Below are 20202 nucleotides of genomic sequence, written 5' to 3' on the forward strand. Positions count from 1 at the left end.
CTGGGTTTGGTTCCAATCATCTGCATCTGGTTGCAGCTTCCTGCTAATGCAGACCCTGGGAGGCAGCAGGTGATGGCTCAAGTAGTTGGGTCCATGCTACCCACCTAGGACACATGGATTGAATTACCGGGCTCTGAGGTTCAGCCTGGCTTCACCTGACCTTTGCAGGCATTTAGGGGCGTGAACCAGCTCATGAGGACTCTACATACCCTTCTCCCGCCACTTCTCAAATCGATTAAAAAAAAAAAAAAATCACGAGACCGCAGTGGGGTTTGGGCTGGGGCCCTAACTGAATGTCACTTTTCTAATCGTTTTCTACCTTGGCTCAAGAATCAATAAATGATCCCGATTTAATCTCGATATGAAGAATCGGGGACGTAGGAAACCGAAGGTAGGTGGGGAGGGTGGGTGTGACGGGGCAGATCCAAGCCTGCGCGGAGGTTAGAGAGGTCCCTCTTCCAGGGCGGCTAAGCTGTTCAGAAGCCGCGTTCCCCTGCAAGCAGGCAGGCAGCTAAGTTCGCCCGGCACCACGGAACCCTGGCGGGGCAGGAGCGTTGCGAAAGCGACGCAGCACGGGGCCGGCGTTAGGAGCTTTTTATCTCACAGATCACAGTACTCGCTGCCCCGCTTTCAACAACACCATCAAGATGCAGGGAAAGCGAAACGCCTCTGGTCCGGACGGAACCCGGCGTTTGCCAGGGTCGTGCCGAGCCGCGAGGCTGCGGGATTCCGACCCAGCTGTAGACCTTCCCACCAGACTACCCGCAGCTGGGGTGCTGTCGGCTGGGCAGAGGCTGGGAGACGGGCGCGGACCACGTTGCAGGTCCGCTCCCTATTGGTGGCTTCTCCAAACGGCCCCCGCCCACCTCGGCGCACTCCAGGTGCGGCTCAGCGCCCGCAGCCGCCGCGATGGGGCGGGGGCAACCCTCGGAGCCCGCCCCTGCGCGCAGAAGCTCGCTGGCTTGCAGCCCTCGGACCGCGTGGTGCCCGCGGAGCAGATTGGAGGAGTCCCAGAAAGGCTCCCAGCAAAAGTGCCAAAGAGGGGCTGCGGCTCGAAGAAAGCGCCAGGGTAAGACCGGCTGGACTCCCTCCCCGGGCACGCAGCTCTCCACTTTCCTGGTCTACACCGAGCTCCAGGACTTCGCTGGCGTCCTCGGCCCCTATCCCGCGCGCCATGGAAGCCGCTAACCTCTCGGCGGCCGCCCCCAGCGTGGCCCTTCCCTCGGGAGCCGGGACCTGCAGCGGTAGTCCAAGCCCGAGCGGGGTCGTCGAGTTGACCCCCGGTGGCGCCATGCCTCCTGGCCGAGAGGCATCCCTCTCAGTCTTCACTGTCCTGGTGGTGACTCTGTTGGTGCTGCTGATCGCGGCCACTTTCCTGTGGAACCTGCTGGTGCTGGTCACCATCCTGCGTGTCCGCGCCTTCCATCGCGTGCCACACAACTTGGTGGCCTCGACGGCCGTATCGGACGCACTGGTGGCGGCGCTGGTGATGCCTCTGAGCCTGGTGAGCGAGCTGTCAGCCGGGCGACGGTGGCGCCTGGGCCGGAGTCTGTGCCACGTGTGGATCTCCTTCGACGTGCTGTGCTGCACTGCCAGCATCTGGAACGTGGCGGCCATCGCCCTGGACCGCTACTGGACCATCACGCGCCACCTGCAGTACACGCTGCGCACCCGCCGCCGCGCCTCGGCGCTCATGATCGCGCTCACCTGGGCGCTTTCGGCGCTCATCGCCCTGGCGCCGCTTCTGTTTGGCTGGGGCGAGGTATACGACGCTCAGCTCCAACGCTGCCAGGTGAGCCAAGAACCCTCTTACGCCGTCTTCTCCACTTGCGGCGCCTTCTACCTGCCGCTCGGCGTGGTGTTATTTGTCTACTGGAAGATCTACAAGGCAGCCAAGTTTCGCTTCGGACACCGCCGCCGGCCGACGGTGCTGCCGTTGCCGACCACCAGACAGGTGAGGGGCCGGCTGCAGAATGGGGTTTTCGGGTACCGGGCCGCTGTGAGGAGGAGCAAGCTTGCACACTTGGGGTTTGAGCAGAAAGGTTGAGAGCCAGCACACCTGGAATGCAAGAGGACTCAGCTGTCTGCGTTCCTGAAGGCGCGCTCAGAGGCTCCTCATCCGCACCTGTGGCGCACCAGCGCAGGGTTCTCCACCTGCAAACCCAATCGCTGCTGGGAAGAGTTTCACCCCCTGCGCACTAAGGCTGGGGTCTGAGCTGACCCAGCTGGGCTATGGCAGCAGGTGCAGCGGGTTTACCGGTGGTGGTGAGGGCGCCTCTGATCAGCTGCGTTCTTTGCTGTTTTTCTTATAATTGTCTCCGCGTGAGTCCTGAGCGCTCAGTGAGACCTCACAGGACTGCTGTGGGCTGAGCAGAAATTCCAGTGGCTCTTTGCCCCTATTTTCTGTATGCACTGGAGACCACCACAGGGAAATTGCATTCCCTGCTTCAACTGGCTGACTCTATGTGAAGGGGAAGTGAGGATAAACGATAACAACCCCAGGGTCACTTCCTTTTCTGTTGATTATCCCCAATCCAGCACTATCCTCTAGTCATTTTGGAGACAGAACCACAGGTTCAAATCCCAGCTGAGGACATAAGAGCAGATGCTTAATCTCTGTGAGCTCCCTTTCCTCGTCTTTGATTCCTACTTGATGGGCCCTGGGTGAGGGCTTCATGAGATGAATGAAGCACCTGGCATCTAGCCTGGCATGTGGTGGGTGGCAGAACAAACCAGAGAAAGGGTGTTTCCTGGCAGTCTAGACCAGGGGAAGTTGCCACTGAAATGTACTGAGAAACAGCATTTGACAGACTGTTTTGTTATTCTTGGTGAAGCTTTCTTCTCACCCCAGCAGTACAAATTTTCCCTTTTGGGAGTCTCAGGTGCTTCAAGTCAGAAGCTTCTAGTCTCAGAAGTAAGATTTATGACCCCTTCCCAAATATGAAACATGGACCAGGAAAGGAGGGTGCATAAAGGGGGAAGAAGAGACAGGGTGTTGCTTTGTTGCTAGTTTTAATTTTGGAAAATTATCTCAGACACCTAGACTATGATAAATACATGTGCTTTAAAAAGTTGTCTCTTCCATTACATGGCAGTGACATTTGGTACCTAGAGTAGGAATGTCAAGACTATAATTGGAAAGTGTTGGTATGGGAGAGCTTGATTCACAATTAATGATGTTCTTTGAAAGGTCCCTTGGAAATGCCTGCGGTGATTATAGCTTTTCTGATTGCTAAGATTGGACTGACTATTATCTACATCAATCCTATGTGCACCCAGAGCAGTTGTAGTGAAATGGACACCAGAAAGATTTGTCAAGCCTGCTTGTAGTCTTCATTTTTGACAGAGCCCATTCAGGTAGGGAAGGTGTGACTTGACAGGAGCCTGGCCCATTTGGGGTGGCCACTGGTGAGGAGAAGGTTCTGGAAGGCAGGGCAGTGCTGTGATTTACCCAGTTGCTGGTGGTGGGATCCAGGACAAGCCCTTCTCCACTTTGGGTCTCAAGTTCTGTCTCTAATGCAGTGTTGGTCTAAATCATGTCTAAGAGCCTTGGATCGCAGAATGTTGAAACTGCAGCTGGGGAATTTGTTTCACAGCATCCTGTTTCTTTGACCTTTGCAAACCCTCACTCAAAACCTGACTGCTATTCCTGGCAAGCCCGCTGGCCACAGCACACTAAACAGAAATTTAAAATCATGGGCTACTTTCCTCCCACCTGCTTTTTGTCAGTGCTCCAGGGGACACAAGATGGGATGAATTTAGGTCCTGCAAAGTGTGCTGCTTTCCATGGGAGATGAGCATCTTTACAAAGCCAGAGGGCTGCTCTTGGCAAGGCAGCATACAGCCATCTTTTTCAGATTTCTGTCAAGGTCCTGATGCTAAAATATGTCCTAAAAGGGGCCTGCAATAACTCTTGGACAGTGATTAGTCCTTTTGAAACTAGAGAAGGAAAAACAATGCTTAGTAAATTGTCTTCTGCCCATCCCCTCCCCCATTCTCGATGGTTTTCACTCATCTATTGAATCCTCATTATCCAGAAAAGTTGGCATTTATAGTCTCTATTAGGATAAACAAAGGGGTGCTACAGCAATGTACAGCCACAAACCAATAAAAGTGTTTCATTCTCTCAAGTTCAGTGTGGGTCTTGAATCCCCCCTGGATAGCTCCCCTCCAAGGCAATAACTCATAGATTGAGGCTACTTGTTGTCTTTTGACTATGCCATCTTGAACATGTGGCTTAAAGAGTTGCAATGGGGGCCGGCGCCGCGGCTCACTAGGCTAATCCTCCGCCTAGCGGCGCCGGCACACCGGGTTCTAGTCCCGGTCGGGGCGCCGGATTCTGTCCCGGTTGCCCCTCTTCCAGGCCAGCCCTCTGCTGTGGCCAGGGAGTGCAGTGGAGGATGGCCCAGGTGCTTGGGCCCTGCACCCCATGGGAGACCAGGAAAAGCACCTGACTCCTGGCTCCTGCCATCGGATCAGCGCGGTGCGCCGGCCGCAGCGCGCCGGCCGCGGCGGCCATTGGAGGGTGAACCAACGGCAAAGGAAGACCTTTCTCTCTGTCTCTCTCTCTCACTGTCCACTCTGCCTGTCAAAAAAATAAAAAAAAAATAAAAAAAAAAAAAAGAGTTGCAATGGGAACACAAGACATGTGTGGAGATAAACTAGCTTTTAGCAGTCTTACCCTGATGGGGCATGTGCCATTCTTCTCATAGTCCATTGGTCAGCTGTTGGCTGGGGATTGAAGGGGACCAGGTGACTACCTGATGAGCATGGTCTTTGCCATGCAGTCCTCATATTACGGATGAGAAAACCAAGGCACCATAAAGTTAGTTCATCCACAAACCACACTCACTGGGTGGAGCAGCTGAAATTTATCCCAGATCTAAACTTATTGGTTTTTTCATTACTTGTCATCACTCCAAACTACCTTCAAGAATCCGATTTTAGGGCTGTCCTGCTCACAAATGTTTCATCTACAGAAGAATGATGTGTTCAGATCCCAGTCAAAGTGGGTTCAAAGGATCCTAATCTCAAACTCTTCACATGTGGTATAGTGGGTAAGCCTCCACCTGCGACACTGGATATCAGTGTTTTGAGTCCCAGCTGTTCTACTTCCAATCCAGCTCCCTGCTAATATGCTTGGGAAGGCAGTGGAAGATGGCCCAAGTTCTTGAGTTCCTGCCACCCATGTGGGAGAGCAGGATGGAGTTCTTGGCTCCTGGCTGTTGCAGCAGTTTGGGGAGTAAATCAATGGAAGCAAGATCGCTCTATCACTCTGCCTTTGAAATAAATAATTAAAAAAAAATGAGCCCTCCTTTCTAGGAGATCTAAACACAGCTGAACACAAAGGCACTGCTAGCTTCTTGCACAAGACAAGTTAATCCAATCATATATACTTATATATCAAGACACTGAATACCACATACACAGTATAATGTGCTTCCCACACCTAAGCTACCCCATGGGCTATGATTATTTCCTACTGCTCTGTACACCTTATTAGTTAGCAAAGGAGAAAGCAGAATCAGATTATTTACTCACCTTTTAAAATACACCACCAATTCCCACCCCCTTCTCATTACTTGTTTGATTTCTGTGTACAATTGATTCCATCAGGCTCAGTAGGTGTACTACATAGAGCTATGATTCTTCTAGAGACTGATGGAAATGTTTCAATTTGTTAAAATTACAGCAAAATTAATAGAACAAATTTAGCCTTGATTATGTTAGCTTTTATATTAATATAACTTTAAATATCTTCTAAAGATTTATTTTAGGGGCCAATGCTGTGCCATAGTGATGCTGGCATCCCATATGGGTGGCAGCTCTAGTCCCAGCTGCTCCACTTCTGATCTAACTCTCTGCTATATCCTTGGAAAGCAGTAGAGGATGGCCCAAGTTCTTGGGTCCCTGTACCCACATGGGAGACCTGGAAGAAATCTTGGCTTTGGATTGGTGCAGCTCTGACCATTGCAGCCATCTGGGGAGTGAACCAGTGGATGAAAGATTCATTCTCATTCTCCCTCCCTCCCCCTCCCCCTCCCCCCCCTTCCTCCCCTTCTGCCTGTCTGTAATTCCACCTTTCAAATAGATAAATAAATCTTATTTATTTGAAAGAGTTCCAGAAAGAGAGGGAAAGACACAGAGAAAGAGGTCTTCCACCCACTAGTTCACTCCCCAAATGGCTGTAATGGCCAGGCCAAAGCCAGGAGCTTCTTCCAGGTCTCCCACCTGGGGCCAGGTGCCCAAGCACTGGGACTGTCCTCTGCTGCTTTTCCAAGAATATTAGCAGGGAGCTGCATTAGAAGTGGAGCAGCTGGGACATGAACCACTAGGCTATGTGGGATGCCAGCCTCATAAGCAGTGGCTTTACCTGCAATGCCACAATGCCCACTCCCTAATTTTAAATATTTTTAATGGAGAAAGGGGGCCCATGAAATTCAGGATGTAGGCTTGGTTGATACTCTTGGCTTATTTACTCATTCAATAACTGGGTCCTTGGAGGTAGTGAGCATAGCAGTTAAGAGCATGAGATCTGGAAATAAGACTTGAGTTTTAATTTTTTTTTGTCATTTACAAGCACTTTAATCAAAGGCCTTTATTTAAGCCTGCATTTTTCTGTATGCAAAATGGAAATATTGCCATCTGTCACATAATGTTCTTGTGAAAAGTAAATGAGGCAATAAGGTGCTTGAAGTACTGAAAATAATAAACTGTAAATGATAGCTGCTATATTATTTTGATTTATTTTCTGTTCCTCTTATAAATTATAAATAAGAAAATTGTCTTATTCATCTCACTGCTCTTATTTGCCATCATAGGTGAAATGGTTATGTAGTGTTTGTGTAACAAATTACTCCAAAGTTTTGTGGCTTAAAGCAGCAAAAACTTAACTCACAGATTGTGTGTGTATCACACATTGGTAACAGGCTAACTTCATAGATTGGGCTTCAGGTCTCCAGTGGTATAGTCAAGATGTTGGGTGGGACTTCAGGTATTCAAAGGCTTGCCTGGGGCTGAGGAACCTGCTTCCAAGATGGCTCACTGGAGCCATCCAGTTAGCTATTGCAGGGGACCTCAGATCTATGTTGTAAGAATATCTCATGGCAAAAGACATCATGGAGGGAGCATGTGGAGGAAGAATGGTCACATCACAAGACAGAAAGCCAGAGAGTGGTTCAAGGAAGGGCGGGCTCTTTTATAACAGCCACCTCTGGAGAACTAACTGGGGTCCCATGGGAACTAATCAAACCCTTCTTGCGCATGTCTCCAATGACTTAACGACCTTCCACTAAGGGTGTCCCTCTGTGTCTCAATATCGCAACACCAAGGACCAAGCTTACAACACATGAGCCTCTGTGGCAAAGCACATCCAAACCATGGTAGATACGATTTGATGTTTTGATATAGACAAGAGGGCTTCAAAAAGTTCATGTTAAAATAGAGTTACAAGTTTAGGCAAGGGCTGGTGCTGTGGTATAAATAGGTTAATCCTTCACCTGCAGTGGCAGCATCCCATATGGGCACTGGTTTGAGTCCTGGCTGTTGTACTTCTGATCCAGCTCCCTGCTGATGTGCCTGGGAAGGCAATGGAAGGTGGTCCATGTGCTTGGGCCCCTACACACATGTAGGAGACCCAGAGGAAGCTCTTGGCTTTGGGTCAGCCCAGCTCCAGATTGTTGTGGCAATTTGGAGTGTGAACCAGGAGGTGGAAGACCTCTCTCTATCTGTAATTCTGCCTATTAAATAAATAAATCTTAAATAAAATTTGTGCACATTTATTTTTGAAACCCTCTCATTGTGTGTATACTTTGTGGAATGGCTTTTATCAGACTTGCTAACATGGCCATCATTTTATATATTATCTTTTTTATGGTGAGAACATTTAAAATCTGTCTGATCAGCAATTAAAAGATACACGACATTGTGACTGTGGTCACCTTGATGTGTAGCGGGTCTTTAGAAGTTATTTCTGCTGTCTAACTGGAATTTTGCCCTCGTGACCAACCCCTCCCTATCAGCCACCTCTAGTAATCACCATTCTACTCCTTACTTCAAAAAATTTAACTTCTTAAAATTCCACATATGAGATCACACTGTATTTGTCTTTCTATGCCTGGCTTATTTCACTTAACATGATGTCTTCCAGGTTCATTCATGTTGTTACAAATGACAGGATTTCTTACATATAGAAGTCTACCAACAACAGATGCTGGCGAGGATGTGGGGAAAAAGGCACACTAACCCACTGTTGGTGGGAATGCAAACTGGTAAAGCCGCTATGGAAGTCAGTTTGGAAATTTCTCAGAAACCTGCATATAACCCTACAACATGACCCAGCCATCCCACTCCTTGGAATTTGCCAAAGGAAATTAAACTGGCAAATAAGAGTTGTCTGCACCTCAATGTTTTATTGCAGCTCAATTCACAATAGCTGAGACATGGAATCAACCTAAATGCCCATCAACAGTAGACTGGATAAAGAAATTATGGAATATGTTGTTAGTTGATTTCTGTATGTAAGTCATTCTAACCGGGGTAAAGTGAAACTTCATTATGGTTTTGATTTGCATTTCCCTAATAGCTAGTGATCCTGAACATTTTTTCATGTGTCTGTTGGCCATTTGGATTTCCTCTTTTGAAAAATGTCTATTGAGGTCCTTGGCCCATCTCTTAAGTGGGTTGTTTGTTTTTATGTTGTGGAGTTTCTTGATCTCTTTTCTAGATTCTAGTTATTAATCCTTTATCAGTTTCATAATTAGCAAATCTTTTCTTCCATTCTGTCGGTTTCCTCTTCACTTTCCTGACTGATTTACTGTGCAGAAGCTTCTCAATTTGATGTTATACCAATTGTTAATTCTGGCTTTGACTACCTATGCTTCTGGGGTCTTTTCCAAGAAGTCCTTGCCTGTGCCTATATTTTGCAGGGTTTCTCCAATGTCCTCCAATAATTTGATGGTGTCAGGTTGTAGATTTAGGTCTTTAATCCATGTTGAGTGGATTTTTGTGTAAGGTGTAAGGTAAGGGTCTTGCTTCATGCTTCTGCATGTGGAAATCCAGTTTTCCCAGCACCATGTGTTGAATAGACTGTCCTTACTCCAGGAATTGGTTTTAGATCCTTGATCAAATATAAGTTGGCTGTAGATGTTTGGGTTGATTTCTGGTGTTTCTATTCTGTTCCATTGGTCTATCCATCTGTTTCTGTACCAGTACCATGCTGTTTTGATTATAACTGCCCTGTAGTATGTCCTGAAATCTGGTATTGTGATGCCTCCAGCTTTGTTTTTGTTGTATAAGATTGCTTTAGCTATTCGAGGTCTCCTATGCCTCCATATGAATTTCAGCATCATTTTTTTCAGATCTGAGAAGAATGTCTTTGGTATTTGGATATCAGGTTGAATCTATAAATTGCTTTTGGGAGAATGGACATTTTGATATTGATTCTTCCAACCAATGAACATGGAAGATTTCTCCATTTTTTGGTATCCTCTTCTATTTCTTTCTTTAAGGTTTTGTAATTCTCATCGTAGAGATCTTTAACGTCCTTGGTTAAGTTTATTCCAAGGTATTTGATTGTATACACAGACAATGCCATGGCTGAGAAAGAACTGCTAATATCAATCCCATTCACCATAGCTACAAAAACAAAGGCTATTGATTTTTGTGCATTGATTTTATATCCTGCTACTTTGCCAAACTCTTCTATGAGTTCCAATAATCTCTTAGTAGAGTTCTATGGATCCCCTAAATAATCATATCATCTGCAAAGGGAGATAGTTTGAGTTCTTCCTTTCTACTTTGTATCCCTTTAATTTCTTTTTCTTTGCCTAATGGCTCTGGCTAAAACTTCCAAAACTATATTGAATAGCAGTGGTGTGAGTTGGCATTCCTGTCTGGTACCAGATCTCAATGGAGATGCTTCCAGTCCTTCCCCATTCAATAGGATTCTCAGGCCATGGGTTTTTCATAAATTGCCTTGATTGTGTTGAGGAATGTTCCTTCTATACCCAATTTGCTAAGAGTTTTCATCATGAAAGGGTGTTGTATTTTATCAAATGCTTTCTCGGCATCTATTGAGATAATCAGATGGTTTTTCTTCTGCAGTTTGTTAATGTGGTGTATCACATTGATTGATTTGTGAACGTTGAACCATCCCTGCATACCAGGGATAAATCCCACTTGGTCTGGGTGGATGATCTTTCTGATGTGTTGTTTGATTCTATTGGCCAGAATTTTATTGAATTTTTGCATCTATGTTCATCAGGGAAATTGGTCTGTAATTCTCTTTCTCTTCTATATCTTTTTCAGGTTTAGCAAATAAGGTCATGCTGGCCTCATAGAAAGAATTTGGGAGGACTCCCTCTCTTGCAACTGTTCTGAATAGTTTAAGAAGAATCGGAGTTAGTTTTTTAAATATCTGGTAGAATTCATCAGTGAATCCATCTGGCCCTGGGCTTTTCTTTTTTGGGAGGCCTTTATTACTGATTCAATTTCTGACTTGGTTATGGGTCTGTTTAGATTTTCTATGTCTTCCTGGTTCAATTTAGGTAGGTTTTATGTGTTCAGGAATCTATCCATTTCTGATAGATTTCCCAATTTGCTGGCATAAAAGTCCTTGTAGTAATTTCTGATGATTCTTTTTATTTCTGTGGCGTCTGTTGTTACATTCCCTTTTTCATCTCTAATTTTTTTGATTTGGGTCTTTTCTTTTTTTGATCAGTTGGGCCAGTGGTATGTCAATTTTTAAAAACCAGCTCTTCGTTTTGCTGATCTTTCATGATTTTTTTCGATTCAATTTTATTTCTTCTCTAATTTTAGTTATTTTTTTTTTTATTTTTTGACAGGCAGAGTGGACAGTGAGAGAGACAGAGAGAAAGGTCTTCCTTTTGCCATTGGTTCACCCTCCAATGGCCGCCGCAGCCGGCGCGCTGCGGCTGGCGCAGCATGCTGATCCGATGGCAGGAGCCAGGTACTTATCCTGGTCTCCCATGCGGGTGCAGGGCCCAAGTACTTGGGCCGTCCTCCACTGCACTCCGTAATTCCCACTAGCTTTCGGTTTGGTTTTCTGTAGTTTTTCTAGATCCTTACAATTCATTGATCACTCACTTATTTGATGCCTTTTCAATTTCTTGATGGAGGCATCTATTGCTATAAACTTTCCTCTTAATACTGCTTTTGCTGTATCCCATAAGTTTGATATGTTGTGTTGTTATCATTTGCTTCCAGAAAGTTTTTGATTTCTCTTTTGGTTTCTTCTATGACCCACTGTTCATTCAGGAGCATGTTGTTTAGTCTACAAGTGTTTGCATATGCTCTAGGGATTCCTGAGTTGCTAGTATTCAGCTTCTTTCCATTGTGGTCTGAGAAGATGCATGGTATGATTCCAATTCTTTTGAATTTTCTGAGACTTGCTTTATGGCCTAGTATGTGGTCAACCCTAGAGAAAGTTCATTCATTGCTGAGAAGAATGTGTATTCTGCAACTGTATGATGAAAAGTTCTGTAGGTATCTGTTAGGTCCATTTGGTCTATAGTGTCAATTAAATCTGTTTCCTTGTTGATTTTCTGTCCGGTTGATTTGTCTATTCCTGAAAGTGGAGTATTGAAGTCCCCCAGTTCTATTGTACTGGAGTAAGTATCCCTTTAAATCCCTTAACATATCTTTTGAATAGCCCGGTGCCCTGTAATTAGGTGCATATACATTTTTTTTTGACAGGCAGAGTTAGGCAGCGAGAGAGAGAGAAAGGTCTTCCTTCCATTGGTTCACCCCCCAAATGGCTGCTATGGCCGGCATGCTGCACCAATCTGAAGCCAGGAGCCAGGTGCTTCCTCCTGGTCTCCCATGCGGGTGCAGGGCCCAAGCACTTGGGCCATCCTCCATTGCCTTCCCGGGCCACAGCAGAGAGCTGGACTGGAAGAGGAGCAACTGGGACAGAATCCTGTGCCCCAACCGGAATTAGAACCTGTGGTGCCAGCTCCACAGGCAGAGGATTAGCTAAGTGAGCTGCGGCACCATCCAGGTGCATATACATTTATAATAGTTACATCTTCCTGTTGAGTTGATCCCTTTTTCATTACATAGTGCCTCTCTTTGCCTCTTTTAACAGTTTTTGTGTTAAAGTCTACTTTGAATATAAGATGGCTATGCCAGCTCTTTTTTGATTTCTGTTAGCACGGAATATGTTTATACAACTTTTCACTTTCAGTCTGCATGCAACTTTGTTGGAAAGATGTGAGCAGCAAATAGATGGCTTTTGTGTTTTAATCCATTCAGCCATTCTATGTCTTTTAAGTGGAGAGTTGAGGCCATTTACAATCAATGTAACTATTGATAAGTAGTGACTTTGCCCTGCCATTTTTCCAAAGATATTTCTAATTTATACTTTGAGCTTCATGTGATCTTTCACTGAGAGATTTTCTTCCTTTACCTTCTTTTGTATTTATGACTGTTTCTGTGTATAACACATATTGAAGTATCTCTTGCAGAGATGGACAAGTGATGACAAATTCAATTTTTGTTGCTATGAAAGGTCTTTATTTCACCTTCATTCACAAATGAGAGCTTTGCAGGATATTATTTTGGGATGGCAGTTTTTTTTTCTCTTAGTACTTGGGCCATGTCTCACCATTCCCTGCTAGCCTGCAGGGTTTCTGATGAGAAGTCAGCTGTGAGTCTAATTGGAGATACTCTGAGAGTAATCTGGCCTTTCCCTCTTGCACATTTTAGAATCTTTGTTTCACTGTGGTGAGTTTGATTACAATGTGTCATGGTGAGGATCTTTTCTGGTCATGTCTATTGGGAGTTCTGTGTGCTTCCTGTGCTTGGATGTTTCTCTTTCTCCAAACCTAGGAAGTTTTCTGCTAGTATTTCACTAAAAATATCTTCTAATCCTTCTTCCCTCTCCATGCCTTCAAGAAAATCTAGAACCTAAATGTTGTTTTTTTTTTAATAGTATCATGTAGATTCTCTATTTTTTTAGATTTCTAATTTCTTCTTGTCTTTGGTTTGACTGTGTACTCTCCTATGATCTGTCTTTTATTTATTTATTTATAGCAGACAGAGTTGGACAGTGAGAGAGAGAGAGAGACAAAGGTCTTCCTTTCCATTGGTTTACCCCCCAAATGGCCACTATGGCCGGCGTACTGCGCCGATCTGAAGTCAGGAGCCAGACACTTCCTCCTGATTTCCCATGCAGGTGCAGGGCCCAAGCACTTGGGCCATCCTCCACTGCCTTCCCAGGCCACAGCGGAGAGCTGGACTGGAAGAGGAGCAACTGGGACAGAATCTGGTGTCCCAACTGGGACTAGAACCCATGGTGCCGGTGCCGCAGGTGGAGGATTAGCCAAGTGAGCCACGGCACTGGCCACTCTGTCTTCTAAGTCTGATATTCTCTCTTCTGCCTCACTGATTCTGTTTTTAATACTCTCAACTACATTTTTATTCTAATGAATTCATTTCATTTTTATTTATCTTCAATATCTCAATTTCATGTTCTATTGAATTCATTTTGATTCCTCCTTAAGATTTCAATTTCATGAGAGATTTTCTTTCATGTCCTGCACTGATTTCAGTAGTTCATGCATTTTCTTTTGATTACTTCTCTGTAATCTTATCAGTTTTTTGAGTTCCATTGCTTGCATTTCTTCTATATCATTGTTTTCATATTCTTGTATTGAATGTTGTGTTCTTTTGGGAGTGTCATTTTGTCTTCCTTATTCTTGTTTGTTTGGATTGTTGCATTTGTTGTTCGGCATTTGTGGAGATTCTTGTTGATTTCTTTCGTTTTTCTGCTGTGGCGGCTTTTATCATTGTACTATGACTCTGTAGATAAGTGGACTGTTTTCAGTGAATCTCTAGAGGCTTGTAGTGGGTGTGGCCAGAGAGCTCTGTTCAGTTCTCTAGTGTTAAGGGTGTGCCTAAGGTGACACATCTAAACCTGCCTAAGGTTTGGCATGGTAAATCATCTCTCTCTCTCTTTTTAATCCAAAGGGAAGTAATTCTGCTCAGCTGAGTTCTTCTCCTCAATGGAGACCAGTGCCTGAGCGCTAGCCCCTGTGGGTATAATATTTGTCTGCTCTGTCCCAAGAACCACACAAAGGATCTGTGCAGTCCTCAGTGTAAGTTCACATTCCCTGCAATGTCTCTCACCGAGTAACCAGGACTGCTGGAGCTTGTGGCATCTCCTACTGAGACTACTCAAAGTCTCAGCCACACTGTGCATTCTCCCACACACCCTCAGTTCTAATTTTTTTCACAGTCTTGGGTCAGAAGCTTCACACATTCACAAGCTCCTAGCCCCCTGTTGGTTCTCCCACTGGAGTCAGGATTCTCTGCTTGGCTGGTTGCAGGGTGCAGACACGAGCTGGCGCAGCTGTTACATATGTCCAAAATGGTGCCTGCTCTATCAGCTTGTAAGGTGATCAGAAAGAGATACGTGTCCGCACTTTTTCTTTTCTCTAGTTAGGCTGGTGCATTTTCCCCCACGGGGCTTCAAGCCTTGTTCCCTCTAGACTCCTCCTGCTGCTTTTTCCCTGGTGTCTTGGGCTGCTGCAGTCTTGTCTCGTCTCACCTCACTTTCCAGTGCTGGTGCATAGGCTCTCAGCTATTTGAGTCCAGAGCCTTGGGCACCCGTGCCCTCCATGTAGGTCCACCGTGTCCTCTAATTTTGGAAGAATTTCCTCTGCCATTTTTTCCCTAACTTCCCTGAGACTACACTATCTCCACTTTTTTTTTTTTCACTATTTTCTCCTGGACTAGGTCAGTAAGCTCCTCCCTATTCTACCATCTTGGAACTGTCCCTGTACTTTTTTTGTTTTATTTATTTCTTTTCTAATTTTAATCATTTCATTTCTACTGCTAATGTTGGGTTTGGTTTACTGTTGCTTTTTTAGGTTCCTGATGCATTGATAACTCATTTATTTGGTGCTTTTACAATTTCTTGATGTAGGCACCAATTGCTGTAATCTTTCCTCTTAACACTGTTTGCTATATCCTGCAAGTTCTTGACATTTTTTATTGTCATATTCATTTGTTTCCAGAAATTTTTTGATTTATCTTTTGATTTCTTCTATGACCCACTTTACATTCAAGAGTATTTGGTTCAGTCTCCATGTGTTTGCATATGTTCTAGAGATTCTATAGTTGTTGATTTCCAGCTACATTCCATTGTGTTCAGGGAAGATGCATGATATGATTTTGTTTTTTTTGAATTTTATGGGACTTGCTTTATGGACTAGCATGTGGACAACCCTAGAGAAATGTCCATGCACTGGTGAGAGAAATGTCTATTCTGCAATTATAGAATGAAAAGTTCTGGGGATAACTGTTAAGTCCTTTTGGTCTATAGAGTTTATTAACTGTTGTTACCTTGCTGATTTTCTATCTGATTGATCTGTCCTTGGCTGAAAGTGGAGTAGTGAAGTCTCCCATGACTATTGTATTTAATTCTATTTCTCCCTTTAGATCCCTTAACATTTTTTAATTTAATTTAAAGATTTATTTATTTATTTGAAAGAGTTACACAGAGAGAGGAGAGGCAGAGAGAGAAAGGTCTTCCATCTACTGGTTCACCCCCCAGATGGCCACAACGGCCGGAGCTGCACTGATCTGAAGCCAGAAGTCAGGAGCTTCTTCCGGGTCTCCCATGTGGGTGCCGGGGCCCAACGACTTGGGCCATTTTCTACTGCTTCCCCAGGCCAAACCAGAGAGATGGATTGGAAGTGGAGAAGCCAGAACTTGAACTGGCACCCATATGGGATGCAGCACTGCAGGCCAGTGTGTTAACTTGCTGTGCCACAGCACTGGCCCCTTAACATTTCTTTTAGTTATTACAGTCACATCTTCCTCTTGAATTTGTCCTTTAATCATTCCATAATGCCCTTCTTTGTCTCATTTAACAGTTTTTGTGTTAAAGTCTATTTTTTCTGATATTAGGATGGCTACATCAGCTCTTTTTTCATTTCTGTGGCATGGAATATCTTTTACCATCCTTTCACTTTTGGTCTGTGTGTATCTTTGTTTGTGAGATATGTTTCTTATAGGCAGCAAATAGATTTTTTTTCCATTCAGCCAATCTGTATCTGTTAACTGGAGAGCTGAGGCCATTTACCTTCAAGGTGACTATTGATAAGTTGTGACTTGGCCCTGCCATTTCCCCATAAATATTCCTTTTTTTTATTTTGGATTTCCTTTGTTCTCCGAGATTTTCTGCATTTGCCTTCTTTCATAGTGATGACCATGTTCTGTGTTTCTGTGTGTAGAATATCCTTAACCGTCTTTTCTAAGGCTGGACAAAATCTTATTTTTTCTGTTTGTAATGGAGAATCTTTCTTTTGCCTTACTTCATAAATGAGAACTCTGCAGGGTACAGTAAGCTGGGTTGACATGCATGTCATACAGATTTCTTTTGTTTGTGGATTTGCTTCTGATTACTTCTAAGTAATCTGATGCTCAATATTTTCTGTTTCTAGCATTTATTTAGTCTTTTCATTTTCACATTCTAGTATTGAAGTATTGTGTTCCTTTGGGGGCATCATGTTGTCTTCCTTACTCTTGTTTCTTGAATTGCTGCATGTATTTTTAGTTTTTTTTTTTTTTTGAGATACTGGTTGGTTTGTTTTTATTTTCCCTATGATAGCTTTTTTCTTTGGACTATGCCCTCTGATTTTTGGGGTCTTTCCTCTGCCACAATCTCCCTAACTTTTCCCTGAGAGTGTACTCTCCACGTGTTTATTTTTTTAAAGATTTATCTATTTACTTGAAAAAGTTACAGAGAAAGGTAGAGACAGAGATCATTCAACTGCTGGTTCACTCCCCCAAATGGCTGCAATGGCTGGAGCTAAGCTGATCTGAAGTCAGGAGCCAGGAGCTTCCTCAGGGTCTCCCACGTGGGCCCAGGGGTCCAAAGACTTGGGCCATCTTCCATTGCTTTCCCAGGCCATAGCAGAGAGCTGGATTGGAAGTGGAGCAACCAGGACATGAACCAGCAGCCACATGGGATGCCAGCAGTGCAGGCAGTGGCTTTATCTGCTATGCCACAGCGCCGGCCCTTCAGTTGTGATTTATGTCATGGTAGTACATAAGAACTTAGAAAAATCATACTGTTTAACTGTATTTTGTTACACTGAAGGGAAAAGTATATTTTCTTCATGTCTAGCAGTTCTCTGCATTGATTTTTCACGGGAAAATTTCCTGATGTTATTTGCTGGGTTTCTTTTGTGCAAGAGAAGCAGCTGTGAAAATTCTCTGCTCTAGGTTGTCAGACGAGCTAGACTTGTGTTTTTGCTTTCTCTTCACAATGCCTTCAAGAAATAACATACAGATCTTAGTTATCTCAATAAACTGGGCAGAGAGAATGAGAGCCCTGGGTTCCAAGTCCTAACCTGGACATTCCATTCATAATCCAGATTACTTCAGCTGTTCTTGGGAAGCTGTCAGTGTTCTCCATGCTTGCAAAGAACTTGCAGGTTTTGAACAACCACTGGTATTGTAGGGGCTTGATATCAGCCTTGTAAGGAATCGCTACATCCTAGAGGTCTGATGTTGGGAGATCACCATGTCAGCTGGTAGGCTCCACAAGTGATTAGAGCCATCTTCCTTCTTTATGATTTCTTTTCAATTTCTTCTTATTAAGCCAGTTATCTGGCAGAATTACATGATTATAAACATTTGTAGATTCTATAGAATATGGAGTGTTTTTAAATTTTATTTGTTTTTTTTAAAGATTTATTTATTTATTTGAAAGTCAGAATTAGAAGAGACAGAGAAGTCTTCCATCTGATGGTTCACTCCTCAATTGGCCGCAATGGCTGGAGCTGCGCTGATCCGAAGCCAGGAGCCAGGAGCTTCCTACAAGTCTCCCATGTGGGTGCAGGGGCCCAAGGACTTGTGCCATTTTCTTCTGCTATCCAAGGCCATAGCAGAGAGCTGGATCTGAAGAGGAGCAGCCGGGACTAGAACCAGCACCCATATAGGATGCTGGCGTTTCAGGCCAGGGCATTAACCTGCTGCGCCACAACATCAGCCCTTTAATTTTATTTTTAGAGGACAGAAGAGTTGGAGACCATGAAGCTGTGATTTATGCAGGTCCTACTCTGTAATACTGTCTCACTATAATACCCACAGTATTACAATATGGTTAATAATTTTCCTAGAGGGGTAGAAATTGATGCTGAGCCCCTCGCCCCATTATCTTTGATGTTTACTTTGTCAAGTACCAATGTCTATTCCTTCGCTTGCAGTTCTTCTGTAAAGATCTAATTATTAATTTGGGGGAGTGACACAGGTTAAGAAACCCTGAATCTTTTTTTTTTTTTTTAACAGGCAGAGTTAGACAATGAGAGACAGAGAGAAAGGTCTTCCTTCCATTGGTTCACCCCCCAAATGGCTGCTATGGCTGGCGCTCTGCGCCAATCCGAAGCCAGGAGCCAGGTGCTTCCTCCTGGTCTCCCATGTGGGTGCAGGGCCCAAGCACTTGGGCCATCGTCCACTGCCTTCCCGGGCCACAGCAGAGAGCTGGCCTGGAAGAGGAGCAACTGGGACAGATTCCGGCAACCCAACCGGGACTAGAATCCAGGGTGCTGGTGCCGCAGGCGGAGGATTAGCCAAGTGAACCGCGGATCTGGCCCTAGAAACCCTGAATCTTAAACACTCAGATTGTCCCATGTTTAACATATGAATGCTGGCCCCTATTCAGTGAGCTGTGAAGGAACTCATGCAGTGATGGAAGAAAGTAATACTCAGTCTGCACTTAGACACAAAGACTGTACCACATCCTTGCCATTCTAAAGGAAGCATACTGGCCCCTATCTGGAAGCAATCAAAAGAAACCCATGTGCACAGTGGACCAACCCGAGGCCCCACATGAGCTGATCATGCACTTCTCACTGCCCATCTCCAACCTTGAATTACAATACTCACTGCATCTAATATCTTGGAAGTCTGGGAATTTAGCATTAGCTGCCCTATGCTTTGCATAAATAAATTAATTTTTTCCACCACCCCAGTATCAGTGATGGGCTTGCTGCATGTCAGGTAAGCAGACCCAGTTTTGGGTTCTGTAGCAACTCCACTCAGTTTTGCAGTGTTCAGGAACAAAATGGGAACTCATACTGGAATAGCAGTTAATCCTTAATTTTCTTTGAAACTTGGTTTTGTCATTCCCCCCGTTTTTTTTGTAGTATAAATGAATATGATAATGTATAGATCTGTTAGTGGAGATGGCTGGAAGGAGAGGTTCTTGTTCCCACAGACTTTCAAACATGAAGCAGTAGTGATACGCAAGGTAGCAAGCTTTAATGGGGTAGGGCTTCTGTCAAAATGGATGGGCACCTCTCTAGACAGATATGAGAGAATGCCCAGTTATTCAGTCCGGGATAAGCAAGGTAACAAAGTTTAATTGAGAGAATACTTCTGGCATCTCAACAAATAACAGTGTAGTTTGCATTTGGGAAGTGGTTTATAAGGATTTGGGGTCTAGGTCTTCTTGTCATTTCTACTTCCTTTCCATCCCAACTCTCTCCACCTGGACAAAAGGTTTGCTAGCTGTGAAACAGGTGAGATTCTCCCCAAGATTTTTATTTTTTAAAAAAGATTATTTATTTGAAAGATGGAGTTACAGATAGGCAGAGGCAGAGAGAGAGAGAACCTTCCATCCTCTGGTTCACTCCCCAAATAGCTGCAATGGCCAGAGCTATGCTGATCTGAAGCCAGGACCTTCTTTGGGGTGTCTCATGCTGGTGCAGGGGCCCAAAGACTTGACCCACCTTATATTACTTTCTCAGGGCATAGCAGAGAGCTGGATCAGAAGTGGAGCAGCTGGGTCTAGAACTAGTGCCCATATGGCACTTGCAGGCGACGGCTTTACCTGCTATGCCAAAGTGCTGGCCACCAAGATTTTTATTACCCAGTGTTATCAGACTGGGCAGAGAGGATTCTCCTGGGGGTGCTTTCCTTGAAGGAAATGCTGGGACCACCTATAAAGTTATTGGAGTATGGATAGGACTTTTTAAATGTAAAATACTGGGCTGCTTCCAATTCATGCTTCATTTCTTTTTACAGGTGTTTTGTTTTCCTTAGGCCCCTTTAACACAGATAGGATAACTTCTCTCTGCCTACCTAACAATTCCATGTAGCCAAGAACTAGACAAGTGTCTAGGTCAAGATATAGAAAGGGCCTGAGACTTTATACTGTTTGCAACCTAA

The 20202-nt window shown here is 44.6% G+C and overlaps 1 protein-coding gene across 24 annotated transcripts in view; it reads left to right on the top strand.

The window, feature by feature from the left end:
* The first annotated feature begins 416 nt into the window (after nucleotides 1-416).
* HTR5BP (5-hydroxytryptamine (serotonin) receptor 5B) overlaps nucleotides 417-20202 on the top strand; it is a 110774-nt gene continuing 90988 nt past the window's right edge. For 9 of the 24 annotated variants that reach the window (XR_016230719.1, XR_016230718.1, XR_016230720.1 and 6 more), the window contains exon 1: nucleotides 458-1954. Coding sequence is in view for 14 of the 24 variants with exons in the window: in XM_089327998.1 (XP_089184124.1) it covers nucleotides 1175-1954 (780 nt within the window). In the remaining 10 variants the exon portion in view is untranslated. 24 annotated transcript variants of the gene reach the window in all.

This window comes from Oryctolagus cuniculus, chromosome 3 (assembly GCF_051225735.1).
Source record: "Oryctolagus cuniculus isolate XC-2025 breed Fujian yellow rabbit chromosome 3, ASM5122573v1, whole genome shotgun sequence".
NCBI lineage: Eukaryota > Metazoa > Chordata > Mammalia > Lagomorpha > Leporidae > Oryctolagus > Oryctolagus cuniculus.